We start from the raw sequence: 23,890 nt of genomic DNA, 5'->3' as shown, positions 1-23,890 counted from the left end.
TTCTGGCTTCAAACAAGTGCTTCCCATAAGAAGAAGAAGTGCTTCTGGCTTAATATCACCTCTCTGCTATTCCTTAAAGCAGCTTTTCTTTTTCCAGATGTCAACATGAGTGAGAAAAGTCACTGATTTAAGAGGCAGATTAAAGCAGCTACAACTTTTTTTTTTATTTGTATGCAACCTTGGGGGGAGGGAAGAGCTGCTTTAAGACATTATATAGATTGTTGTTATTCTTTGCAACCCAACAGAATGTTGGCTCAGGTTTCTGTTAATCTGTCGGTCCTTATTACAACTCTCCAGTGATGAACAGAACAGGGTTAAATTTGACCAGGGTGGCAGAATATCTTTCCCCACCACCCCCATGTTTTATTTATTTTATTTATATAATATTCAATTTTCATTAAACAGTGTGTGTTCTGGGTACAGTTATGTTTAAATAGTCATATTACACATCTTTGAAAAGAGGTGGTGGAAGCTATCAAACCTAGGTTTCAAAATTAGAATCAGATCAAATCAACCATTTTGAAATGGGATCTGATTCGAAATGGAATTAGACCTGAATCTATTAATCTTCAGGCAGTAACACAGTGATTATACTAAATCACTACATGTAAGTTCCTTTAGATCACAGTTGTGTATAATATTCTTCCAATGCATTTTTAAAATATTTGGGAGACTCTGCTGATAGAATATAATAGAATAGAATTCTTTATTGGCCAAATATAATTGGACTTTGGTGCATATGCTCTCAATGTATATAAAAGGGAAAAAAGGAAAAACTGATGATGGCCAATTTAGCCCTGGATATAGCTACATATATACACCAGTTCTAGGAAGCGTGGAATGGCCTGGAGAATGAATGCTAGTGCTTTAGGCAAGACAAAATCCCAATTTCGTATGCCTGGCTTACACAAAAAATGACAGCTGCTTCAAAGTCATACTTTTATATTGCAGCAGACTAAGTATATTATCATTTCCTGAATGAATGCATTTCTGCTAAGAGAGATATCTCACAGATATGTAAAGTTAAAATAATTTGGATTTGATCGTATCTCTTATGTCTCACCTGCCCCTACTGAAGAATTTCTAAAGCACATCTTTTTCGGCAACACAATAGCAATAGCACATACACACACATGCACACGCACACACACACACACACACACACACACACGTGTATATATACACACACACCGCTTCACAGTGCTTTACAGCCCCCTCTAGGCGGTTTACACAGTCAGCCTATTGCTCCCCAACAATCTGGGTCCTCATTTTACCAATCTTGGAAGGATGGAAGGGTGAATCAAGCTTGAGCCGCTGAGAATCGAACTGCTGATGCAATACCAGTATTACTGACATGGGCTAGCAGCAGCTGTCCAAGTACACCTCAAAATGGCAAGGATTAAATCTGGAAGTTGCTCCATGCATTGCATGCGTTTATTTTCATTCACTCCTGGGCTCTAATAAATACTGCCACCTTTCTACATATTTCTGAAAAGTGCACAGACACACACACACACACACACACACACATACACACGGCTCATCTTAATTTGAGAAGAAGTCTCTCAAATTAATGGAGTCCCAGACTGAAGTTTATAGCTAGCCGGCCGTTTCAGTCTATTGGAGCTCTTTGCCCATAGAGCAACAGTTCATGGTTTGCCTCATCCATTTGGCCTCGTAGAGCCAGCTCATCTGCAGCATTCCCGCTTCTCTGCTTCCTACACACACATAGGTTAGAGGAAATGTTGCTGATCATCAGCAAAACAGCGAAACTGCCTATACATAAAATGTTAAGGTAGAGTAATTTCTCATAGCTGTAGTAAGGGCAAACTGACAGGATCTTTTCAAAAACAGTCTGTGCAAGGATGCTGGTGGACAGAATGCACAATTTTTTTAAAAAAACAGGATCTCCAGATAGGCAAGCTGTTATGCTTGAATGGATGTTATGTGTATTTTGATAAAGACTAAATACAGTAGTCTCTCTCCATGAATAAACATATTAATCAGCAATTACATAAACAGAAAGGCCATGAAACAAAAACCAGGCATTCTAAAATAGAACAGTAGCATGTTAATGTGGTATCCATTCATGACACAGAATTGTTCCATCATCACAAATTATTATATTGACTGGCTTAATGCAGCTTTGTTCAATAGGGTCAGGCAGAGGCTATCCAGTGGGATACAGCCATGTTGCCTAGAATTCTAGACATGGTCCATTTGCTCTTTGCCTGTGTTCAAATATGGAAAAATATAAGCTCAAGGTTGATTTACAACAGTCCATTTGGTGACCGTTCGAAATTACAACAGCACTGAAAAAAGTGACATGACTGTTTTTCACATTTACGACTGAAGTAACATCCCCATGGCCACGTGATCAAAATTCAAGATGCTTGGCAACTAGTTCATACTTATGATGGCTGCAGTGTCCCGGGATCACGTGATCACATTTTATGACCTTCTGACAAGCAAAGTCAATGGGGAAGCCAGATTCACTTAGCAACTGTGGCAAGAAAGGTCATAAAATGAGGCAAAATTCACAACAAGTGACTTGGTTAGCAACAGAAACTTTGAGCTCAATTGTGGTCATAAGTCAAGGATTACCTGTATTTTCCCATGGGAAAAGAAGGAAAACAACCACATCAGATTCTAGAGAAGAGGACTCAGCAAAATTTGAGTCATGCTCCTCATAATTGGATTTGTGTTTTGTTTTTTAAAGTACAGGTAGTTTAAGTATTTCGTGAAAAATATGCTAAAATTGGATGCAGCAGATAATCTTACAGTGGAGAATTTCCTTGCAACATTTATTCAGATGATTCGAAAGACTGTGAATTAAGGGAAAAGGCTGTAAGAAATTACCATGCCTCTTTTAAAAAGTAGATTAAAAGTAATCTAGGATGTTAAGAATGTATTTATTCAGTATCTAGTTTTTTTGTGTTACCAGATCAATTAGCTAATAGTCACCCAATTCCTCAGGAGACGAGATCAGACGGAATGTGATAAGAATACAGTTAAAACATGCTCAACTTTTCCAAAATAAGAACCTATGAAGATTTGTTGAAAGAATATATGAAAGGTTCCTGAAAGAATTTATGAAGATTTGCTACAATTTGAGGCAAAATTTGTTGATGGCCAAATCTAATGCACCCTCTCCATTTTGACAATTTTATTTTAATGTTCATCTTGCTTTTGGTTGTTTACTTTTTTCTTCTGATACAGAGGCCACAGGTCTTTCATAGCACACAGAAATGGATGGGGGGGGGAGGGCGCTGAACTTTTAGGGGCATCCAAAACTGAAATGGGACATGAACCCACTTAAATGAAAATCTTTCCAAATAACCTGGTCAAGATCTGAGATTTGGATAATCATGCTAGGATTATTTCTAAATAAATGGAACGTGGTTTCAAATAGTTGAAAAGAACAGCTGTGGTGCTTTGAAGGGAGGCAGTTTATTTGAGGGGGCTCTTCTTTTCCTCTCCCTTTGTAAAATTACCACATCCTGCTGCCTCTGCCTGTGTTCACTATTAAGACTGTGCATTAAGATAATATACAGTTCCCTTATTTTCAGTTCAGTGCCCAAAGTATTCTAATACACTCAAAGAGAATGGCAAAAATAATTTTTAAAAAATCTGCACATCTTTATTATTTGTTTCTCTGATCAGCTGGAAGGTATCAGCTCCACAGCTTGGTGTCAGAAACTGACTGGAGGAGGACTGCATGCAAAACAACCAGTCATTCGCCTTTCTTTTCCTTTCTCTTTGTTTTTTGCCTTCCTGGATACTGTTGGGAGTGAGAAAAGCAATTTGATGCATCAGGATGCTCCCTCCCTCCTTCCTACATCCAGAAACTTGGTCCATTGTACAGTTCGGAACTCTTTGTTGTCTTTGGCTGGGCAGACAACCGTGGGTGCAAAATAGGTTTTTTGTGTAGTGCTCAGCACTCTTTCCTCTACTTTGCACTCAGTTAATTAGCCTCTTTCCCTCATTTTGTCTTTGGGGGGAAAAGACTTCCTACCAATACTAACAGGGGAAAAAATGGGTTAAAAACGTGCTTATATTGTTGTGAACATCTGATCTTTCAGCTTTTTGGCAATAAGATAGTTTATATGTTTGTCTTTAGTGGTTTCTACTGGAGTCCTTTTTTAAAAAACAAACAAAGGAAACATTTGGAACTATATGCTCTGTTGGCACCATTGTGTCGTTTTGCCAATTCTCCAGAATCTGTTGTCTCTTTCTATCTACCCAAGGTTATATATTTATGTCAGAGGTGTAAGAGAGTTAAAAAAAAAAAAAAGGCAAGGTAGAAGGTCCAATATGCAAGTGAAGTCCTACCCCCTTTTTACATGTGTATAAAAAACTTTAAAAAGTATGGTGTTTTGATCACAGGGTTGTAGCCATCTTGACTTTTTTATATCCCTTACTGTGGCTACCCCATGTCTTCCAATTTGTCATTATAATTCTCGCTAGTTAGGGTTAATGCTACAGTTCAGACTGGATATATAAACTCTTCTATTCTTAATCAAGATCAGAATAAACGAAGTAATGAAAACTGCAATGTTGGTTCCTGAATTAATATAGTTCATTGGCTTTTGATTTTCTTGAAACAGCATCTGGATTGTTTGGGTCACATATTCATTTTAAAAAAAAATACCTAGCCTGCCAGAGCATGTCCTTATATTGATTTAAGGATTAAAGAGATCAATTTTATTTGGTGAAAATGTATTTTCTCATTCCAAATCTAAGACCAGAACACTATCCTCTTGATTTAATGACTTAAAGAAATGTACAATGTTCAAAGGACACATAAGAAATAATTATTTTTTAATTTGGGATTGAGCCATGATATTTTGCATTATCAGGCAAGTGGCCACTTGTACTATTCTTTCAAGCACTGGGTTGTTTTGGCACTTGAGGCAGAAAATGCAGAAGAATGTCCTCTCTTTAGCAATAAAAATGCAACAGTGAAATATTAAATAATTAACTATGTGTTATGACATTCCGACAATATAGTGTTTCTCCATTAGAGTTTAGTAAGAAAACTGACTTTTTCTTGCATAATGCTGCAATTGCTACAATTCTAGAATTCAGACTCATCATGTACCAAATGTTTTAACATTAATTTAACAGATTGTGGAGCCCCTTGGCCTCAACTGGAATGCGTAGATCCCAGAGATGTTAGTCAGAACGTATTAAAACTGCAGGCGAGACAGAGTGTTTAACGTAATGCTAGTCAGGATGGCTTTAGCATCCACTGTATCACCCATTGAGTGCAATTAATTTGGGAAGTGAACAACAATCACCGGTGCCATTCCAATCCCTACCACCAGGGAAAGCAGGGCCTTAAACAGCCCTTCTGCTAATTTTTTTCGACCGAATATGGCTGTTGAGATTGTAAATAACCTACATGAATGGGCCCTGCAGACACATTTTATCGTAAATTCATGCAGACAAATTTATATCGCAGTGCCATCACCAGAGTCCAATTCCAAATTAAGTTTTGATTGGCACTTAATTTCTAAGACTTCAGATCCATTACTTGCCTACTGTCTTATGCAAAAGGAGAAAGGGGATACCCTTTTATCCAGGGAAATACCCAAGGGTCACACTTCTCCAGGAATTTATTTTAGTATGCTGATGTATTTTTTCTGTTTCAGAAATGTAGTGTGAGAGGTGCTCAGAGTATAACACATGCCTCTTATCTCCAGGAGAGCCATTACACAGACAAGAAAGTCTGAGGGATCATGATACAATACTAAGCATCATAAATGTAATAATTACTACAATTGAATACAGACTGTTGCCTCTATCAAGCAATGGAAACTTAGCTCTTCTTGGTAAGATCCATATTCACAGGCTGCATTAAGCCAGAGTGTGTTTCTGGTATACTATGAAACCACAGCGAATCGTGGTATTACTTTAATATGTTATTAGGAACACAGAAAAGCCCTGTTGTTTCTGTTTTCCTAAGAACAAAAATCCACAAAATCCTTCCTTATTCATAAAGTAGTGACTTATCAATTTCAATCTTCCCACCTATACAGGTAGCCTTTGACTTATAAACTACAAAGGAGCTCAACATTTCTGTGGCTAAGCGAAACATTTGTTAAGTGAATTCTGCTCCGTTTTATAACCTTTCTTGCCAGAGTTGTTAAGTGAATCACTGCAGCTGTTAAGTTAGTAACCCAGTTGTTAAATGAATCTGGTTTCCCCATGGACTCTGCTTGTCAGAAGGTCACAAAAGGTGATCTCATGACCCCGTGACATTGCAACTGTCCTAAATATGAACCAGTTGCCAAGCATCCAAATTTTGTTCATGTGACCATGGGGATGCTGCAGTGGTCATGTTTGAAAAACGGTCATTAGTAATTTTTTTTCAATGCCATTGTAGCTTTGAACAGTCACTAAATGGACTGTTGTAAGTCAAGGACTACCTGTGCTTCCCCAAAACATGGCAGAGCTTATACTGGGAGGTGAAATGATTAATTTTCAGATGCAAAGAAGGTTGAAGATATTCAATACTACAGGCATACCTAAGTCTTCCTATTCAACAATGGAAAGAACCGCCACCCAGGAATTTCTACAGCAGAAGCCAAACCAATGCATTATTCCATCAAGAAGCATTCATAGACAAGTTGTTGCACTGCTAGTGCAAGCATGATGGTAGGCTTGTGCAATTTGGCACCCTCCAGATGTGATGCACTGTAGCTGGCATTATTCCTAACAAGCACTGAAAACTGCTGACTAAACTGATAAGGGATTGGGAGTTAAATATCTGGAGTAGGAAGGAAGATCTTCTGAGGAAGATTGCATTGATCATCAACTTGAGTTTAGGGATGATTTATTCACTGGGAATGTGTGCTCCAATATTGTGTCCAAAATTAGAACAACAGATTAAAAACAATCAAACAAAGCCAATAGTCTGGTAGGCACTGCTTATGAGGGTTTCCCTTGTTGGCTTTAGCAAATGATAACTTGCATGCATTAGAACACCCACCCATCCAGCCAATGTTAATTACCCCCACTGGGCTTTCATGCACCCCAGCAGCAGTGAAAAACACAACACAACACAACCAAAAATAATTCATGTATGAAAAAAAAACAATAATACCGGAAGACATATTTCAGAAAAAGATGAATTTGTAAATTTGCTCATAAATGACAGTCAGCCACCTCCTAATAAAAGTATTATATCCCTGCCCCTTTGGGGTTTTATCTATTGGATTAACATAGCTTCGATGATTTTTATATCATAAAATACATATTGCTATTTAAAAGCAACACTATCCTCCTGGCAATATTTTCCTCCCAAGTACTTAATGTTTATACAATATTGTTCTGAGTAGGTTATGGGATTAGTAAAATGACTATTATAAATAATAATCTCTTCCAAGGAGAAGCTAATATGCTAATGACAACTTAAGATGCCCACTGTGACTCCAACTCTAATTGTTCCATCAGCTCTAAGCCGAACCCAAACTCATTGCCCTGCTTCTCAGGCAGAAGAGGTATTCCCCAAATTCTTAATATCAGGGAAATATCAGCCCTCCTCCCACTCATTCAAGTATACATTTACACAATTCGTTACTCTTCTCTGATATTTATATTAGATCAAATTGGTCAATTCCGTACACTTCTTAGGTGCATCTTTGCAGGATTTCCTCTCCACCCCTCCCCACCTAATATTCTTCTCTTTTCTGAAGTGACTTCCTGCTTTCTTTTACCCTCCTGTAATATCCATGCCATATTTACCCAAAAGACCTTTTCACACTACATGAAACTGAGCAAATATAAAAAAAAAATGATATCATGAGAAAATGCATAGAAGCTCTGCATAATAACCACAATCCTAAGAATAGTGACAGTGATTGCAATGGGAGAGATATAAGTATGTACCTCTTTCGTTGCCCCATAACCCGCTCTGTAAGAGATAGATTTCTTCCAGAGTTGCTGAAAGGATAAGAGCACTGGTCAAGTTTACAGAAAATTGATTTCCAGCTTGCAAATAACAATGACAAGTTCATTCAAAAATTGCAGAGCTCACACTGGCTTTGGCTGAAGCTATACAAATGCATATGGATTTTCATATCTTTTTGCTGTAGTACAAATGTTTAATATTTGTGCTGGCCAAAATACATGGCAAAGAGTTTAAGGATGATCATTTTTACCACCTTTGGTTTCTTATTTCCAATTATATTGCTTTTATCCATGGCAATGGCACTATGTTTCTTTTTAATAAAGATTTAATAGAAAACCCTTTGCTATTCCTTTGGTGAACAGTCTCCAGAAAGCCCATAAGTTAACTTGTTTTTAATGGTTCAAGAAAAAAAAAAAACACAACCATCTTTGTTGTTAATTTTTCCATTGTAATCATTGAATATTAGAAGTTAAACAATGCTTCACTCTGGTAATTTATGTCCAATATGTATCAATGGTAATCTAAGCATTCACGACACAGATGGAAAGCAAATATATAGATAAATACTGAAAAATTATCTGGGTAATGTCAGCATGTGATAGTAACCTAAAAAAAAATCACTGCAGAAAACAATTTAATTATTAAAATGAAGCCATATCTACTGACAAGCTGTGTAATTTGCATTCAGAGAACTTAGCATTCTTTTTAAAACTCTTTGTTTTTATTTATTGTGACTAGCTCTTTTTTTGCAGATGGCATCTTTTCCATGAAAGTTATTAATCTACTGTTTCAATGAAGCACTATAGTAATACAGGCAGTCCTCGCATACTGACCACTCATTCAGCAACCATTCAAAGATACATTACCGAACAATGAAACTTACATCCTATTGTCAAAGGTTGCAGTTGCCAGAGCATCCCATAATGACATAATTGCTATTTGTGACCTTCACACCTGACAACAATCACAGACAGAACTATTATCATAAGCCACTGCTATCATATGATGTTACTTTATGACATCATTTAGCAATGGAATGGCCAGTCCCCATTGTAGTAAGTGAGGACCCATCTGTAGATAGAATAGGATGGAACGCCTTTCTATGTTGTTTGATATACATACTGAGTACTTGCAGTTCCAGTGTAATACTTACTACTGTACCACTGTAAATAAAAGGACTGTCAAACTCCTGGCCCGCGGGCCGGATGCGTCACGTGCTGACCACGCCCACACCCAGTTTAGCAAAGGGGAAAAAAGTCCTGATATGTCACGTGACGCCGCCGTGCTGCCGTGAGTTTGACACCCCTGGTAAATAAGATGGGGAGAAAATAGGGAGTGGTAAGACCATCATTAAGTATTGAAATAAGAATGGCCATTCTTTGACTAGAATCTTAACCTTAACTCACGCTGGGAGGAGAGGGAATGATCGAAAAATGCTCCCCCTCCCAAGCGGCAGACCAAAGGTGCGGTCCTCAGCGGTGTTGGGCTGGATCGCCCTTCGTGCCGGAGGGGAAGAGCTTAACCAGCAACTGGGAGTTCCTTCCCCGATGGAAAAAAATCGCCTAGAAGACACCGTAGCGGGATCGGGCAGGCTCGCCCTTCACGCTAAGAGCCTGAAATTAATTCAACCAGAAATTGGGCATGCAGGCTGTAGTCAAGAAAAAACAGCAGCTCAGAAAAAAGCGTCTGTTCCAATCAGACCGAGTCTGAAAGCTGGGAAGCAACGGAAGGAGGAGGTGCTTAACAGTTTGCAGACTCGGTCCCATTGGCTATCAGACGGAGTTATACCCATGCCTGGCTGCCGTTCCCACCCAGCTGGAGAATCTGACTTTCATTATATTTGATACCATTTAACAGATAACAGGGCATGACATAAACAATTACTAGCAGATTTCCAATTCATTCAAAGATAAGGAGTTTATTTTGCAGGGTGAATTCACTGTTTGTAAAAGAGAAAGTAAGTATTTTGGTGGAAAACACTGGCAAACCTCTAGGGCAGGCCTGTCAAACTGACGGCCCGCAGTCCAGATGTGTCACGTACAGACCACACCCATCCCAGCTCCACAAAGGCAAAAAACATCATGATACATCACATGACACAATTGAGTTTCTCCTCCCCATTTGTTTCTGGCTCAGAGAGTGGTGTGGTGCCCTAGAGGTGGAGCTCTTGCCTCACAATCAGGAGGCTGTGAGTTTGATCCTAGGTAGAGACAGATATTTCTCTCTCTGGGAACACTGAGAATATATCTGCTGAACAAAACTCTGCATTGGCGACAGGAAGGGCATCCGGCCATTAAAACATTCTACTAGCTTCATTCAGTTTCCCAGACTCCACCCCGAAAGGGATTATGGGGTCGTTAAAAGAAGACGACGATGATGATTTGTTCCTGGCTCAGCACCCATTCTGAATAGTTAAGAGACTTAGAATAAAATGGATTAGTCCTCTGATAAACTAAACAATATTTCATTTAGGTTCATTATATATAAAATTATGTAAAACAGCAAGAATTTATGGATCTAGTGTCATCCAGGCACTGCTACTTATTCCATGTATGGACTGTAGCACAGGGTCAATTTTTCACTAAACTATTGGGATCAATGGCAAGAAAGGACTCATTAGAATGTAAACACCACTGAATCAGATACCTAGAACAAGTTATAAACTGCATTGTTTTGGTTGCACACAGCCCAGGCGGCAGAACAGCAAGAATTTATGCCAGAAAAGGCCAGCTGTCAAAAAATTGGCTAAATGTCCTTCTGTTTCAGACATTAGCTTATAAAGAAATTAAGGATTCGGTTAAACTAATTCACTTTTAGACGAGCTTGCCATCATAAGGCTGACAGTATTCCAGTAGCTCAATAGTCAGACACAGAGACTGTCAATGATCCTGCAAGCAATTAACTTTCTTCCAGCTCCTCAAAACTGCATTATGTAGAAAGGGAGATGGGAGTCTTACCCGGGCTTTTCAGGAAATGCCAAAACACAATGATGCCACGTGTCATAAGCTTTATCCGATTGCCAAAAATGATAATGGGACAAACGGATGAGTGGTTGGCTGGGTAAGTTGAACAGGGCAGGGCACAATCAGCCCAATAATTTTGCAATTTGTACCAACAGCAACAAAATACCCATAGAGAGTCACTAGGCTCAATTATACAAGTCCTAATGAGGACTGATGTGCGGAATGAGCTAATGTTTCATTTATTGGATAAATAAAATGGGTAGTAAGTATTATGGATAGCTACTGCTTAAATTAGGCAAAAGCCTGTGAATATCTAAATTCACGTTTATAATTGTGAATTGTGCTTGATTTTGCAACTTTTTCTGCCGTGGTTGTTAAGTAAATCACTGTAGCTATTCAGTGAATCTTGCGGTTGTAAAATGAATCCAGCCCTAACATTGACTTTGCTTGTTGGAAGCTGGCTGCGAAGGTCACAAAATGGTGATCACATGACCCTGGAATCCTGCAATTGTCATAAATGCATAATGTCTGCCAAGCAACCAGATTTTGATCCTGTGATCATGGGGATACTGCAATGGTCATAAGTGTGAGGAACGGTTATATAAGTCACTTTTTTCAGTGCCGTTGTAACTTCAAACTGTTGCCAAATGAATGGTTGTAAGATGAGGACTACTGATAGTTAAAACTTCTTTAAAAATATATTAAACTGAAAAATGCTTCAGGTGATATAGTAGAGAAACAACATTGATTGCACTTGTAGATTGCCATTGGCAGGACTAGAATGGAGGTACCGTGTTTCTCTAAAAAGAAGGCCGGGTCTTATTTTCTTTTAACCCCCAAAAAACAGCTAGGCCTTCTTTTTGGAAGGTTCTAATTATTGACTCACCTCGCAGAGGTGGCCCCGACAGCCCACTGCTGGCCCACTTCTTCTGTGGCCGCTTGCCATCACTCGCACGCATCGCCCAGCCTCTGTTTCGCTTTTAGGTGCCTGCCAGAAGGCATCTGAAACTGATAACAAGAGCTCCAGATCAATCCGGAGCTCTGTTATCGGCTGCAGATGCCTTCCAATAGGCATCTGAGGGCGAAACAGAGGCCAGGGTGATGCGAGTGGTGGCAAGCAGCCGCAGAAGAAGGCGAGGTTGGGGTGTGTGAGGCCTGGTAAATAGGGCAGCTTCCCCCCCCATCCCCACCCTAGCTTATTTTTTACCTGTGTGCCTCACCCCGCCCCCTGCACCCCGGGGTGGGTGGGGTCTTAATTAGGGCTAATTTTGTGGGTGGGGCTTAATTTGATCACATACGCTCAAAAACATGGTAGGGCTTCTTTTCAAGGTGGATCGTCTTTTTGGAGAAACACGGTAGTACCTCATTTCTTGTGGCCTCATTTCTCCCAGTGGCTGTTAATACCACCAAACATGGTATCCTTCTGGACTGGCTACAAGGTTTAAGTTGCACGGTGTTGCAATGCTTTTCCTCCTTCTCCAGGATCAGTTCTCACTGATAGGAGAGATTTAGCCCAAGGTTCTATTCTTGCTCTGCTCTTATTTAACATTTACATGAAACTCCTGGGTGACCTCATGCTTCAGTATCAGGTCAGGTATCATGAATACACTCACGATACCTAGTTATGAATCTCCGTCTTTGGCTGAGCCAGTAATGCTATCAATGTTCTTTTTCAATAGCCGGGGGGGGGGGGGAGCTGTTGGTTTTGGGGTCCTTTGGCTATAAGAGACTCTCCACCTTTAGTAGTGAGCAAGTTTGCATTCCCTCAGACAAACCTGGTGCACAATCTGAGGAGCCTTTAGGTCTCTCTGTATTTGCCACAATCCATACTGTGTTAACTACACCATTCCAGGATCTGGAAACCCTACTCGTGGTTACTTTTCCTTAGTGATTTCATCTGAACAACACGTTCATCAGAGCAGGGGTCCCCAACCCCCCAGGCTGTGGCCCGGTAGTGGCTGCAGCCCATTCAGAAACAGGCCACGCAAGTGGTGGGTGAGCATGTGTGCGTAACTCTAATTGCACCAGTGGCTGGCACTCACACTCACGCGTAAAGCTCCATTTGTGCAAATGGTGGGCTAATGCTCACACAAATAGAGCTTCACACGTGAGCCAGAGTGTCCGCCACTTGTGCAAATGGAACTGCACATGCAAGTGCATGCCTGCTGCTCACATGCAACAATTTCCTCTCCCCACCCCCCACGCTGGTCCACAATGCCAGAAAGATTGGGGACTGCTGTATCACAAAACTGGCCTTAAAGACCATCCAAAACTATAGTAGGTTCAGAATGCAGTGTTGCAAACAGTTATGGCCGCACATTGGTATAGCTATGTAACAGTATTACTTTGTGATGTATACCAGGGGTGGGCTGCTGGGGGGTTCGCAGGAGTTCGGGAGAACCTCTAGCTAAGATTCTGTGCAGTTCAGAGAACCCCCAAATCCCACTCCTGGCTGACCCCACCTACCCCGCCCCTCCCATGAGTCCCCACGTGGCCTGTTTTGGATGCAGGTAAGTGCAGGATGCACACAGAGGCTCAGGAAGGGCAAAAAATGGGCCTACCGGAAGTTTGGGAAGGTCCAAAGGCTGATGAAAACCTCCGGAGTCCGGGGATGGCAAAAAGGCCTCCCCCCCCACACTGTGGTGCAGTGGCCGACTCGGCCACACCCATCCAGCAACCAGGCAGAGAACCCCTTGCTAAAATTTTTGAAGCCCACCCCTGATGTATACTGAATCCTTGTAAGCTTCCAGATGTAATTCAAAACACTGGTTATCACCTATAAAGCTCTTCATGGCACACAGCTGGGTTCTTTGCTAGACTGCCTGTCTCCAGGTATTTGTTTATTTCATCAGAGCTAGCAGAATGACACATTTTTGGATCCCTTCCATGAAACAATGACGCCCAATGGGACCCAGGAATTTTGCCTTCTTTGTTACAGATTCTGCTGTATAAAATTGCATTCAACCCAAGGTTTAGATGGCCCTGAACCTGCCAGCCTGGTTCTTCCTCAAGGCATTGGACCAAAGCATGGAATGAACCTAGCCAGGCTGAAAGCTCTTGAATAGAATATGCAATGAGTGGCCTTGGTTATCTTTTTTTTCCCCTGTTCTGGTGTTTATGAGATGTTGCTTTAGCTGCTTTGTTTTTATGGTCCTAACTAACTGTAAGCCACCCAGAGTCACTTTATGGATTGGAAGGCCGTAACTATAAACCAGTCAAATAAACAATAGAGGGAAAAAAACTCTGTATATTAGACCAATTCCTGATAGTAATAAATGACATTTATTACTATCAATTGGATTTCAGTGGGTGCAATCCTGAAAGTCTGGGTGCTCAGGTTCAGTAGAATTCATTTCTGTTCATTGACTTTATACACCCATGCACCTGTGGATACATACTTAAGAAAAGATCTCCTTAATAAAATAAGCTGGAAATCTATTATGGATAGAGAAACTTCAAGGATGAACAGAAACTGTTACGTCAATGAAACAAATACCAAATCACTACAATTCAGTGTGTGGCTTCAAGTTCTTTTATTTATGGATACATATTTTGGTGCAAGGGAAGGGAGGCAAGTAATTGATGGCATAGTCCAGATGATCTTTACATTGCACGAAGCTAATATTGTTTGCACAAAATAAGAATTATCTGCCCAGATTACCACTACCTTGTGGATTTTTACGTTCTTTGGGGACTGTGCGTATGTTTTTATAAAGAGCATTCACGAAACAATATTAGAGGTGCCTGACGTCTATTAATGTTACATTCTTTGACATCCAGTCAATGAAAGATAAAAGATAGCATTAACTTTTCACAGGGGAGCAAAATGAACATGTTAAAAGAAATGAGCAGATGATGTGCAGTGCAAGGTGACCCAGTTGACTTTAACAGAGTACCAAAATATAATCAAATAAAACCTATGATCTTTAGACTGGAAAAATGGTGAGCCAGGAAGGCAAACACAATTTTTAAATCTGCAAAGACCCACTGAAATAAATCATGCATACACTGTACATGCTGCTGAGTCTGCTACAACCACTTGATCCTTGCAAGGGCATCGGTACTGAAAGGGTGAGCTTGAGTCAGGGTGAGCTCAGCTTTCCTTGGAACTCCCCAGACTATACAAAACACAGGAGTGTCAATGCAAACAATAGGATGCCTACAAACTACCACCATGGAGTGAGGAATGGTCCTCCTTTGGTTCAGTTTGACTGAACATTCTTGAGCCCGTTTGGCCCTTAGCTTAGTTTAACACGGATGTGGCGTTTTTCTGCCACAACAGCAAGATGTATTGCATTGTTTAAAATGCAACAAAATGATAAAGACAAAATGTGATCCTGGAGGATGAAGGCATCAGTAAAAGAACCATAAACATGGCAGTGTTTATTGAGTGTCTCAGGGAGAAGATAAAGGGGAACTGAAGAGAAGGGACAAGTTGTATATCACAGGCAATCTGAAATATATGCCATAGCCTGTGGGTGTCAAGAACCCCCAAAATGAAATCTTGATGCTAGTACAGTTAGTCCTCAACTTATGACCACAATGCAGCCCAAAATTTATGTTGTTCAGTGAGAGAATTGTTAAGTGAGTTTTGCCCCATTTTACGACTTTTCTGGCCACATTTGTTAACTGAATCACTGCAGTTCTTAAATTAGTAACACTGTTGTTAAGTAACTCTGGTTTCTCCATTGCCTTTGCTTGTCACATGGCAATGGAGATCACATGATTCTGGGACACTGCAACAGTCATAAATGTGAGTCAGTTGTCAAGCATCCAGAAGTAAATCACATGACTACGGGGATGTTGTAACAATGACATAAGTCACATTTTTCAGGGCTGTTGCAACTTCAAATGCTCACTAAATGAACTGTTGTAAGTCAAGGACAGAAAGGTCAGCAGTTTGGTGGTTCAAATCCCTAGTATAGGTCTCCTACGTGAGCGTTGGACTAGATGACCTCCAAGGTCCCTTCCAACTCCATTACTGTTACATCAAGGACTGCCTGTACTGAAATATGTGAAAGCCTAGTTTGCTGTTTGTGTGTTCCTGTTGTGGCCCGTCGGCGGCCTGTGAAGCTAGTAGCTGATTCCCACAGCGAGGAGGCTGGTGTGGTGCTGCGCCAACAGCCTGTGCAGCTGGCACTCGAGTCAGACAATGAGGAGGCTGGAGAAGATGTGGTGCCAGAGGCGGGGATTCAGCCAGGGCCTTCAGAACCTCCGGAAGCTCCCTTAAGTGAAGAGGAAGAAGAGGAGGAGCCTCTTCTCGATGCATGGGTGTGCAGAGCTGCCAAAAGGTAGGAGTGGCTCCTCAGGAGGAGGTCTCCTCAAGAGTAAAGCTTGGGGCTAATTGGCCACTCCCTTAGCCTATTTAAGGAGGAACACCGACTGAAGCAATTTGCAGGGAACAATTTCATTCACATACCCTCATGTCTTGTCTTGCTTATCTTATCAGCTTCCTGCAAATTGCTTCTGGGCATTCTGCCAACCACAGTAAGCTTTCAGTTATTATTCTTTGAATTCTTGGCGGCTGTTAATGCAGTTAATTAACAGCCGTTGTTGTAAAAGACCGGTTTATTTAGTAAACTAAGGTTTGAACGGACTTTGTGTGTGCTGCGTTCTTTGGGGTCCGTAGCTGGGGCAGAACAGTTCCTTAGTTTATGCAACAAATTGGCTTGGGCGAGAACTGCAAATCAGCTGTTGAAATCAAAGAGTTGGAAGAGATCTCAAGCAACAATGAATCCTCACCCCACCCCAAGCAGGAAATTCACTACTTACTGCAGTGTGTGTGTGTGTGTGTGTGTGTGTCCCCAAACCTGGCAACTTTAAAACTTATGGTCTTCAGTTCCCAGAATTCCTCAGCCAGCCAGACCCCTGACTTACTGCATCCCCACTAGGTAGCCATTCAGCTTCAGTTTTGAACCTCAAGGGACAGAGATTCCTTGACCTTCAGAGGCAATGGGTTGCGCTGTCAAAGCATCAGGACCGCTAGTCCCGTGACTGCTGATCAAGGATTGCAAGCAGGTTTGCAAGCAGGAATGAACAGGCAGTGGGCATGAGGACTGGGAGTGGAGAGCATATATTTTGAAGCCAGCTACTTGTGAGGCCTGGGCTTTCATCATGTCCTCTACAGCTTTACTGTAAACTACTAACTGCTTCTTGTAGAAAATCCTGGAACTCCAGTTACCCCTTTTCGGTAATTCCTAGTAGTGTCAAAGACTTGGAGTGGCAGAAGGGGGTGGAGAGAGTGGCATCCAGGAAAGGAGGAATAGGCGCCTCTTTCTTTTTACCCTCTTTCCATGTGTTGCTGCCTTAGCTTTTAACAAAGAAAGCAACAGACAAAGTTCATTTGAAATTACAGAACTCTGCATATGGGTGAAAAACCATTGCCATATGGAAGCTAGTTTCTCAAAGAGTACTCAAAGCTAATATTTAAAATGACTGCATGCAAAGTGAACTGATTCTGTTATGAAGGGATTATCATTCCCATCAATTAGGTTTAAAGCAATATCACTTTGTCTAAGAATTATCCTTTCCACAATCACAACATAGCTCACCTTCTTTTTGAGTCAGCCAAACAGTTCCAGAATACTTGTCACTGTGACTCTTTCAGTGCTCCAATATCACTGCGTCTAGTTGCTAATATGTACTCATTTTTCACCTATCTGATTTCCACGCTGTTCTGTTTTGAGACTAATTTGCTTTGGAAGCAGCGATGCACAAACTATCAGCATGACAGTAGCCGTAATAAAACGAACAGGGATATATATTCTTACCTACACTACTAGACTAATGAAGTAACTCTACCTGTGCCATGCATTGTTGTCCACTGTTTTAAAAATGTATCTGATTGCCTATCCAGTCTTTGAAGTTTGGGAAGGTGGGAAGTAACAGCATTCCGTGTGCCTTTGGCGTTTAGTCATACCGGCCACATGACCATGGAGACGTCTTCTGACAGCGCTGGCTCTTCAGCTTTGAAACAGAAATGAGTACCGCCCCCTGGAGTCAGGAACGACTAACACATATGTGCAAGGGGAACCTTTACCTTTAATCTTTGAATGCTACACTTGCACCCAAACACTAACCTAGCACTCTTCATCAATTTTTTTTTTTTTTTAAATTTGATTTATATGCCACCCTTCTCCGGAGACTCAGGGCAGCTTACAATGTGTAAGCTTCATACTTTTGTATATACCTGCTTAGTAGGGCTTTCGCCCCCCACCCACCCAGCGGTGTTCTTTTTTATACAAAGTCAGCTTATTGCCCCCACAAACCGGTCCTCATTTTACCTACCTCGAAAGGATGGAAGGCTGAGTCAACCTTGAGCCTGGTGAGATTTGAACTTGCAGTAACTGCAGGCATCTGGTGTTACTTAACAGTGCTTTAGTCTGCTGCGCTACCAAGGCTCTATAAGTTACGGCACATGTTCACTGTACGAAATATTCAGAATCTGACAACTCCAGTTGAAATGATCAAGAAGCAGTTGATGCCTAAAAACTCCTTCTGAGATCCAGAAATCTACTGCCAATCGCAGAGGAAATAGTATAACTGATAAAGACACGCTCTAATTCAGCTTTCCAAATTCCTCATCACTTCTGTGAAACACTTTGGCAGGAATAAGCAAGCAGAAAGTCATCAAGATTCTAATCAATCCACTGCTCTGGAAATGGGAAATAAAACACCACATGACAACTTGAGGGTAAAGCAACTGTTAAGTGAAGGTCTGTGTGTGTAAAAGGATCTGAAGATACAGAGTGACTAAAGAGCTCAGCTAAGCAGAATAAAATACAGTGTTGAAATTGCACGCCAAAGATATCTCAAGACCGTGTTAAAGCTTCAAATACTTCTTAACCTCTTCAACCAAACTCATGCTACCAAGAATATAAGTTAATAGACTGAAAAAGTTATATTTGAATGGAAAATCTGCATCTTTATATAATAGAATGGTAATAAAATCCCATACCAATTATCCGATTCTTATGCTCAAAGTAGACATATTCTTTCATGCTTTAATTTTATGTTTTTTCTTTGCCCCGCACTAAAAGCACCAACATAATTATGCCTTCCAAGGTTGAATAAGGTCCCTGAAAAGCTACTCAAGTTATTATATGACTCTCTTTTTATTTCTAGAATTTAGGTTATATAGTTTCAGGGTTTTTTTTTCTTTTTTCTTTTTTAGCAAAATAAATGCATGGCTAGTTTTAGCATTTCTTATAATTGTATTTAAAAAAAAACAAGTCTGCTAATAAACGAAACATGGGAAACAAGGTTAAATGCATTAATCTCTAATTTGCACGTGCATGCAATGCAAGTATTTCTCGTTTTGTTTAGTTTAAGCACATTAAAAAAAACTTAGTTTTTAATTCCAAAATAAACCGTTAAAAACGGGACATATTTTTGTGATGATTATTATTTAAAGTATTTCTAAGTCACCTTTAGAAGAAAACTGTTCTAAGGCAGATTACATACAATAAAAGAATTAAAACATTATTAAAATCAGTATTAAAATAATCAGAGTACAAGTGTTACTTTTACTTGCTAAATTCCAGTTGTAACCAGATCCCTGGACAGAAGAATTCAGCAAAAACCTTAGGTAGACAAATGGATCTTTAGAACTTTCTTGAAAGGATGACAATAATGTTTAAAATTGTTTGCTTTTTCTTTATGCATTGCACTTTTTCTTTAACTTATGTTTCTAAACTCCTTCAGCTTTCCATTTCCAAATATACACAGAACTATCCTTTCATTGTTTCGTGGCTGTAATGATTTGGGAGGTCTTTTAAAAATCAGTTAATTATATCCATATCATGATACACTGAAAAAAATTACAATCTATGGTTCATTATTATTTCAACTTACAAAACATGCCCAACTACTTTAATTCCCATTTTTACAGTCCTGGAAATATGATCCCAAAATAAAATGTCCCAGTCAACATGGATAAATCCAAATTAAGAACTCATTCCAATCTCTTTACTGTCACACAACTTTTTACCTAAAGTCTGTTGTTATTGTGTTTCATGCATTTTCACTAGGACAGACATATTGGGGTCCTCCAGGGCAGTCTCTTCCTTGCCTTTCAAACCCCTCTTTATATAGCATTAGCATTTAGATTTGTATACCACTTCACAGTGTTTTGCAGCCCTCTCTAAGCGGTTTGCAGAGTCAACATATTTCCCCCAACAATCTGGGTCCTCATTTTACCCACCTCGGAAGGATGGAAGGCTGAATCAACCTTGAGCCGGTGAGAATCGAACTGCCGAACTGCTGGCAGCCAGTGATCAGCAGAAGTAGCCTGCAGTACTGCATTCTAACCACTGTGCCACCACAGCTCTTATGAACGAGGCGGGCCTTGGAAAACTTGGCGCCAAACATTTAAAGAAGATCTTAAAAGTTATTAATGTCCCTTGGGTTGATGCCGAAGATGTTACAAATGATCGAAACTGGTGGAAACCACTTGCTGCCCAATTTGCTCTACACAGAACATGATGATGATGATGATGATACCACAATCTAAATGAAGCACTACTGGCAAAAGAATCAGTGAGTACTATCATGTTCCCCTGAAAATAAGACCCTGTCTTATATTTTTTGAACCCCAAAATAAGCGCTTGGCTTTATTTTCGGGGAGGTCTTATTATTTTGGGGTGCGTGGAGCAAGACGAGGATCCTCTTGCCGTCTTACCGGATTTCCAGCTCTGTCTCCCTAACCCTACCCAGAGGAAATGGCGGGGACCAGCTGCGCATGCATTTAAATATTTTTGGGAGGGCTTATTTTCGGGGGGGGGGATTTTGGGGGAGGGCTTATTTTCAGGGGAGGGCTTATTTTCGGGGAAACACAGTAGTAGTCCTCGACTTATGACTGTAATTGAACCTGAAATTACGGTCATAAATCATTACAGTTTTAAGTCAAAGCACCATGTGACCAGATCTGATTTTTCAACATTTTGGCAGCAGTCATTTGGCAGTGGATCAATTTTTCCCAATGGGCATTTTTGGCCAGAAACAAAAAGTAAACATAGAAACTAGCAAAAAAATGTTGGAAATCAGTCACATGACCACAACATACTGTAAACAGCCATAAAGATGGGCTGGTCCCCAAGTGCCTAAAATGCAATCATATGATTGCAGGAGGAGGTTGCAGCTGTCATAACTCTGAAAACGGGCCACAAATAGCTGGAGGAGGCACTGTAATTTTGAATGGTCATTAAGCAACCGGTCATAAGTCGAGGAGTAGAGTTCTACTTCCTGTCAGTGGAACTCAGAAATCTGCCTTCCCTTTAATAATTACGATCCAACTAAGTGAGCCACAGATCATGATTTTGGGTACCGTAGCCTACTGATTTCAATTAGTTTCAATCATTTAAAAAGTTATGTACATATTGCTTCTACAGATAAAAATGACAGAATATTAATACCTTTTGGAAGAATTACAATGGAAATGTGTTATAACTGTAAATCGGAAAGTTAAGTCCCCAATTTCAACTGCTAGGCTACATCTGCCTTTTAAAGTGATTGAGACAGATGTCAGCTGGCATTGCCAGATGTCTATTTTCTTTATGTCTCCAAGCAATCTAACATTATACTCTCTGATTAGTCAATGATAGGATGGAAACATTTGTATGAATTTATGCCAGCTATGGAAGAAAACAGAAGGAACTATTATGACGGTACAAAACTCAAAATTAGATTGAAGGACCAAATTGTCCTTCAATTGGCAATTGGCTATTGCTTAACGCATTGTAAGCCACCCTGAGTCTCCGGAGAAGGGCGGCATATAAATCAAATTAAAAAAAAAAAATTCAATCCTGAATCCAGTCCTGAAAAATCTATGCTCTCCTGGATGGAAGCAAAAATTTCCCCAGCAAGCACTACTAAGCTGCTGTATAAATGATTTCCTTAAGATATTATTTGGTGGCTTCAAATATTAACTGTATTTCTAAGCATGTGGGTCAACAGGAATCCCTTCAACCAATGGATTATCATGTATGCCACAGTATCTCAGGTGCTAGATATAACTTAAGCATCTGAAAATCTCTGCCGAGTATTCTGACGCCTAGAGAATTACATTTAATATGGAAATGTAGTGTTCTAACAGCCAGACACGTTTGAGGCAAATGAATTTTCAAACATTAATCAGGGTGAATAAAAATACCCAGCAGGCCAATAATCAAACAGCATTTCCGGGTCTTGACCAAAACCTTAAGCATGCAGTATTTAGTCACAGGATTGTATCCAGACTAAGTCAAGCACATCAATTGAAGCTCAGTAAGACTAAATTTAGTCGCATTGATTTTAACAGGTCTATTCTGAAAACAACGATGAATCTGCCCTGCTGGTGTGCCACCTTTTTATTGGCAGAGCATCGACCCTAAGCGCAAGAGTATCCAGATTGAGCCTAATATATTAATAAAGAATCCTGTCTGCATCTTAAAATCTATGGAGATCTTAGTCATCCAGGTCATGGTTGTCCCAAAGGTGCTTTGTTGGAACTGAAGAAACTTCTTGGATGAGAAGTGAAACGTCTTCATGGAAAAACAAAGGAAGTCCAGTTGCAATTTGTCAAACACTTTTGGGATGTCTGCATCTTAGTAATTTCTAGTGATAAACCCCAGATGCCCATTCTGGCAAAACATCTGAACAAGGAACCAGCGACGATGTTATTTTTACTGAGAAAGGATATTCTAATGTCCCTGCACCATCTGGCACCCTCTTTAGCAGAGGTGGCATTCAGCAGTTCGGGTGAACCGGTAGTGGTGACCTGCGGGTGGGCCAGCCCCATCCACCGGGCGCAATCCCATCTTATATCGCTGTGTTTTTAATGCTGCACACATGCACGGATTTTTATTTATTTATTTATTTATTTATTTATTTTATTTTATTTTATTTTATTTCTATACCGCCCTTCTCCTGCGGGATTCAGGGCGGTGTACAGCCGAGATAAAACATTGCATATAAAATTTAAAAACAGTTTAAAAAACAATTAAATAATTTCAGCCCAAGATTTAAAACAACCGAATTAAAATCGAATTCATTTAAAACTGAGAGGATGGGATCAAGCCAGCCCGGCTAGATGGAATAAGTGTGTTTTCAGGACCCAACGAAAAGTCCAGAGGTCTGATATCGTGCATATCTTAGGGGGTAGGTCATTCCAGAGGGCAGGTGCTGCCACAGAGAAGGCTCTCCCCCTGGGGGTCGCCAGCCGGCACTGTCTGGCCGACGGCACCCTGAAGAGGCCCTCTCTGTGCGAGCGAACCGGTCGGTGGGAGGCTATTGGCGACAGAAAGCGGTCTCGCAGATAGCCCGGCCCTAAGCCATGGAGCGCTTTAAAGGTGGTCACTAACACCTTGAAGCGCACCCGGAAGACCACAGGAAGCCAGTGCAGCTCGCGCAGGAGAGGTGTCATATGTGAGCGTCCCATCGCTCCCATAATCCCCCGCGCGGCCGCATTCTGGACTAACTGCAGCCTCCGGGTGCACCCCAAGGGGAGCCCCATGTAGAGAGCATTGAAGTAGTCCAGGCGGGATGGCGTGCACGAGCAAATTGCCATGTTGTTTAATGTTGCACGCATGTGTAGACAGCGCGTGCGTGAGCGAATTGCATTATTTTGTGGCAGCGCATGCGCAAGTGTGCACATGCACTCATATTTCCGGTGCTGGGTGAACCAGTTGCTACAGTATGTCAATCCCACCTCTGCTCTTTAGTGAGGGTTTTTTGACCACAGTGATGATTTTACCAATGTGGAAGGAGATTGTTGCCGACCAACTCTCCCATTCAATGTAGGATGGTAAGAAGCACAATGAGTGGAAAAAAATTGGGGACAGGGAGACTGTCTAACTCTCTTCAGATACTGACCTAGGCAATTTTATCCGTTGACTGCCTTTTCTAACTGAGTATTTTTTTTAAAAAAAGTACATTCTAGAATACAGAAAATACCTATTTCTGTAATATAATTTCAGGGAAATTATAAATTATCCTGAATTTCTGGCACTGAAAATATTAAAGAGAAAAATAAATG

At 40.6% G+C, this 23,890-nt stretch overlaps 1 protein-coding gene across 2 annotated transcripts in view; it reads right to left on the bottom strand.

The window, feature by feature from the left end:
* The window catches only part of FIGN (fidgetin, microtubule severing factor), a 127,894-nt gene that overhangs the window by 60,324 nt on the left and 43,680 nt on the right, over window positions 1-23,890 (bottom strand). The window contains exon 2 of one of the 2 annotated variants that reach the window (XM_070956964.1): window positions 7,894-7,947. The exons of the other annotated variant lie outside the window; for it this stretch is intronic. Coding sequence (XP_070813065.1) covers window positions 7,894-7,947 — 54 coding nt within the window. The remainder of the gene's footprint in view (window positions 1-7,893; window positions 7,948-23,890) is intronic. 2 annotated transcript variants of the gene reach the window in all.

Source organism: Pituophis catenifer, unplaced genomic scaffold (genome assembly GCF_029215685.1).
Source record: "Pituophis catenifer annectens isolate HBS135680 unplaced genomic scaffold, rPitCat1.0.hap2 SCAF_1, whole genome shotgun sequence".
NCBI classification, from domain to species: domain Eukaryota; kingdom Metazoa; phylum Chordata; class Lepidosauria; order Squamata; family Colubridae; genus Pituophis; species Pituophis catenifer.
Note: the sequence above shows the minus strand (reverse complement) of the source record. Positions and strands in the feature narration are given on the sequence as shown.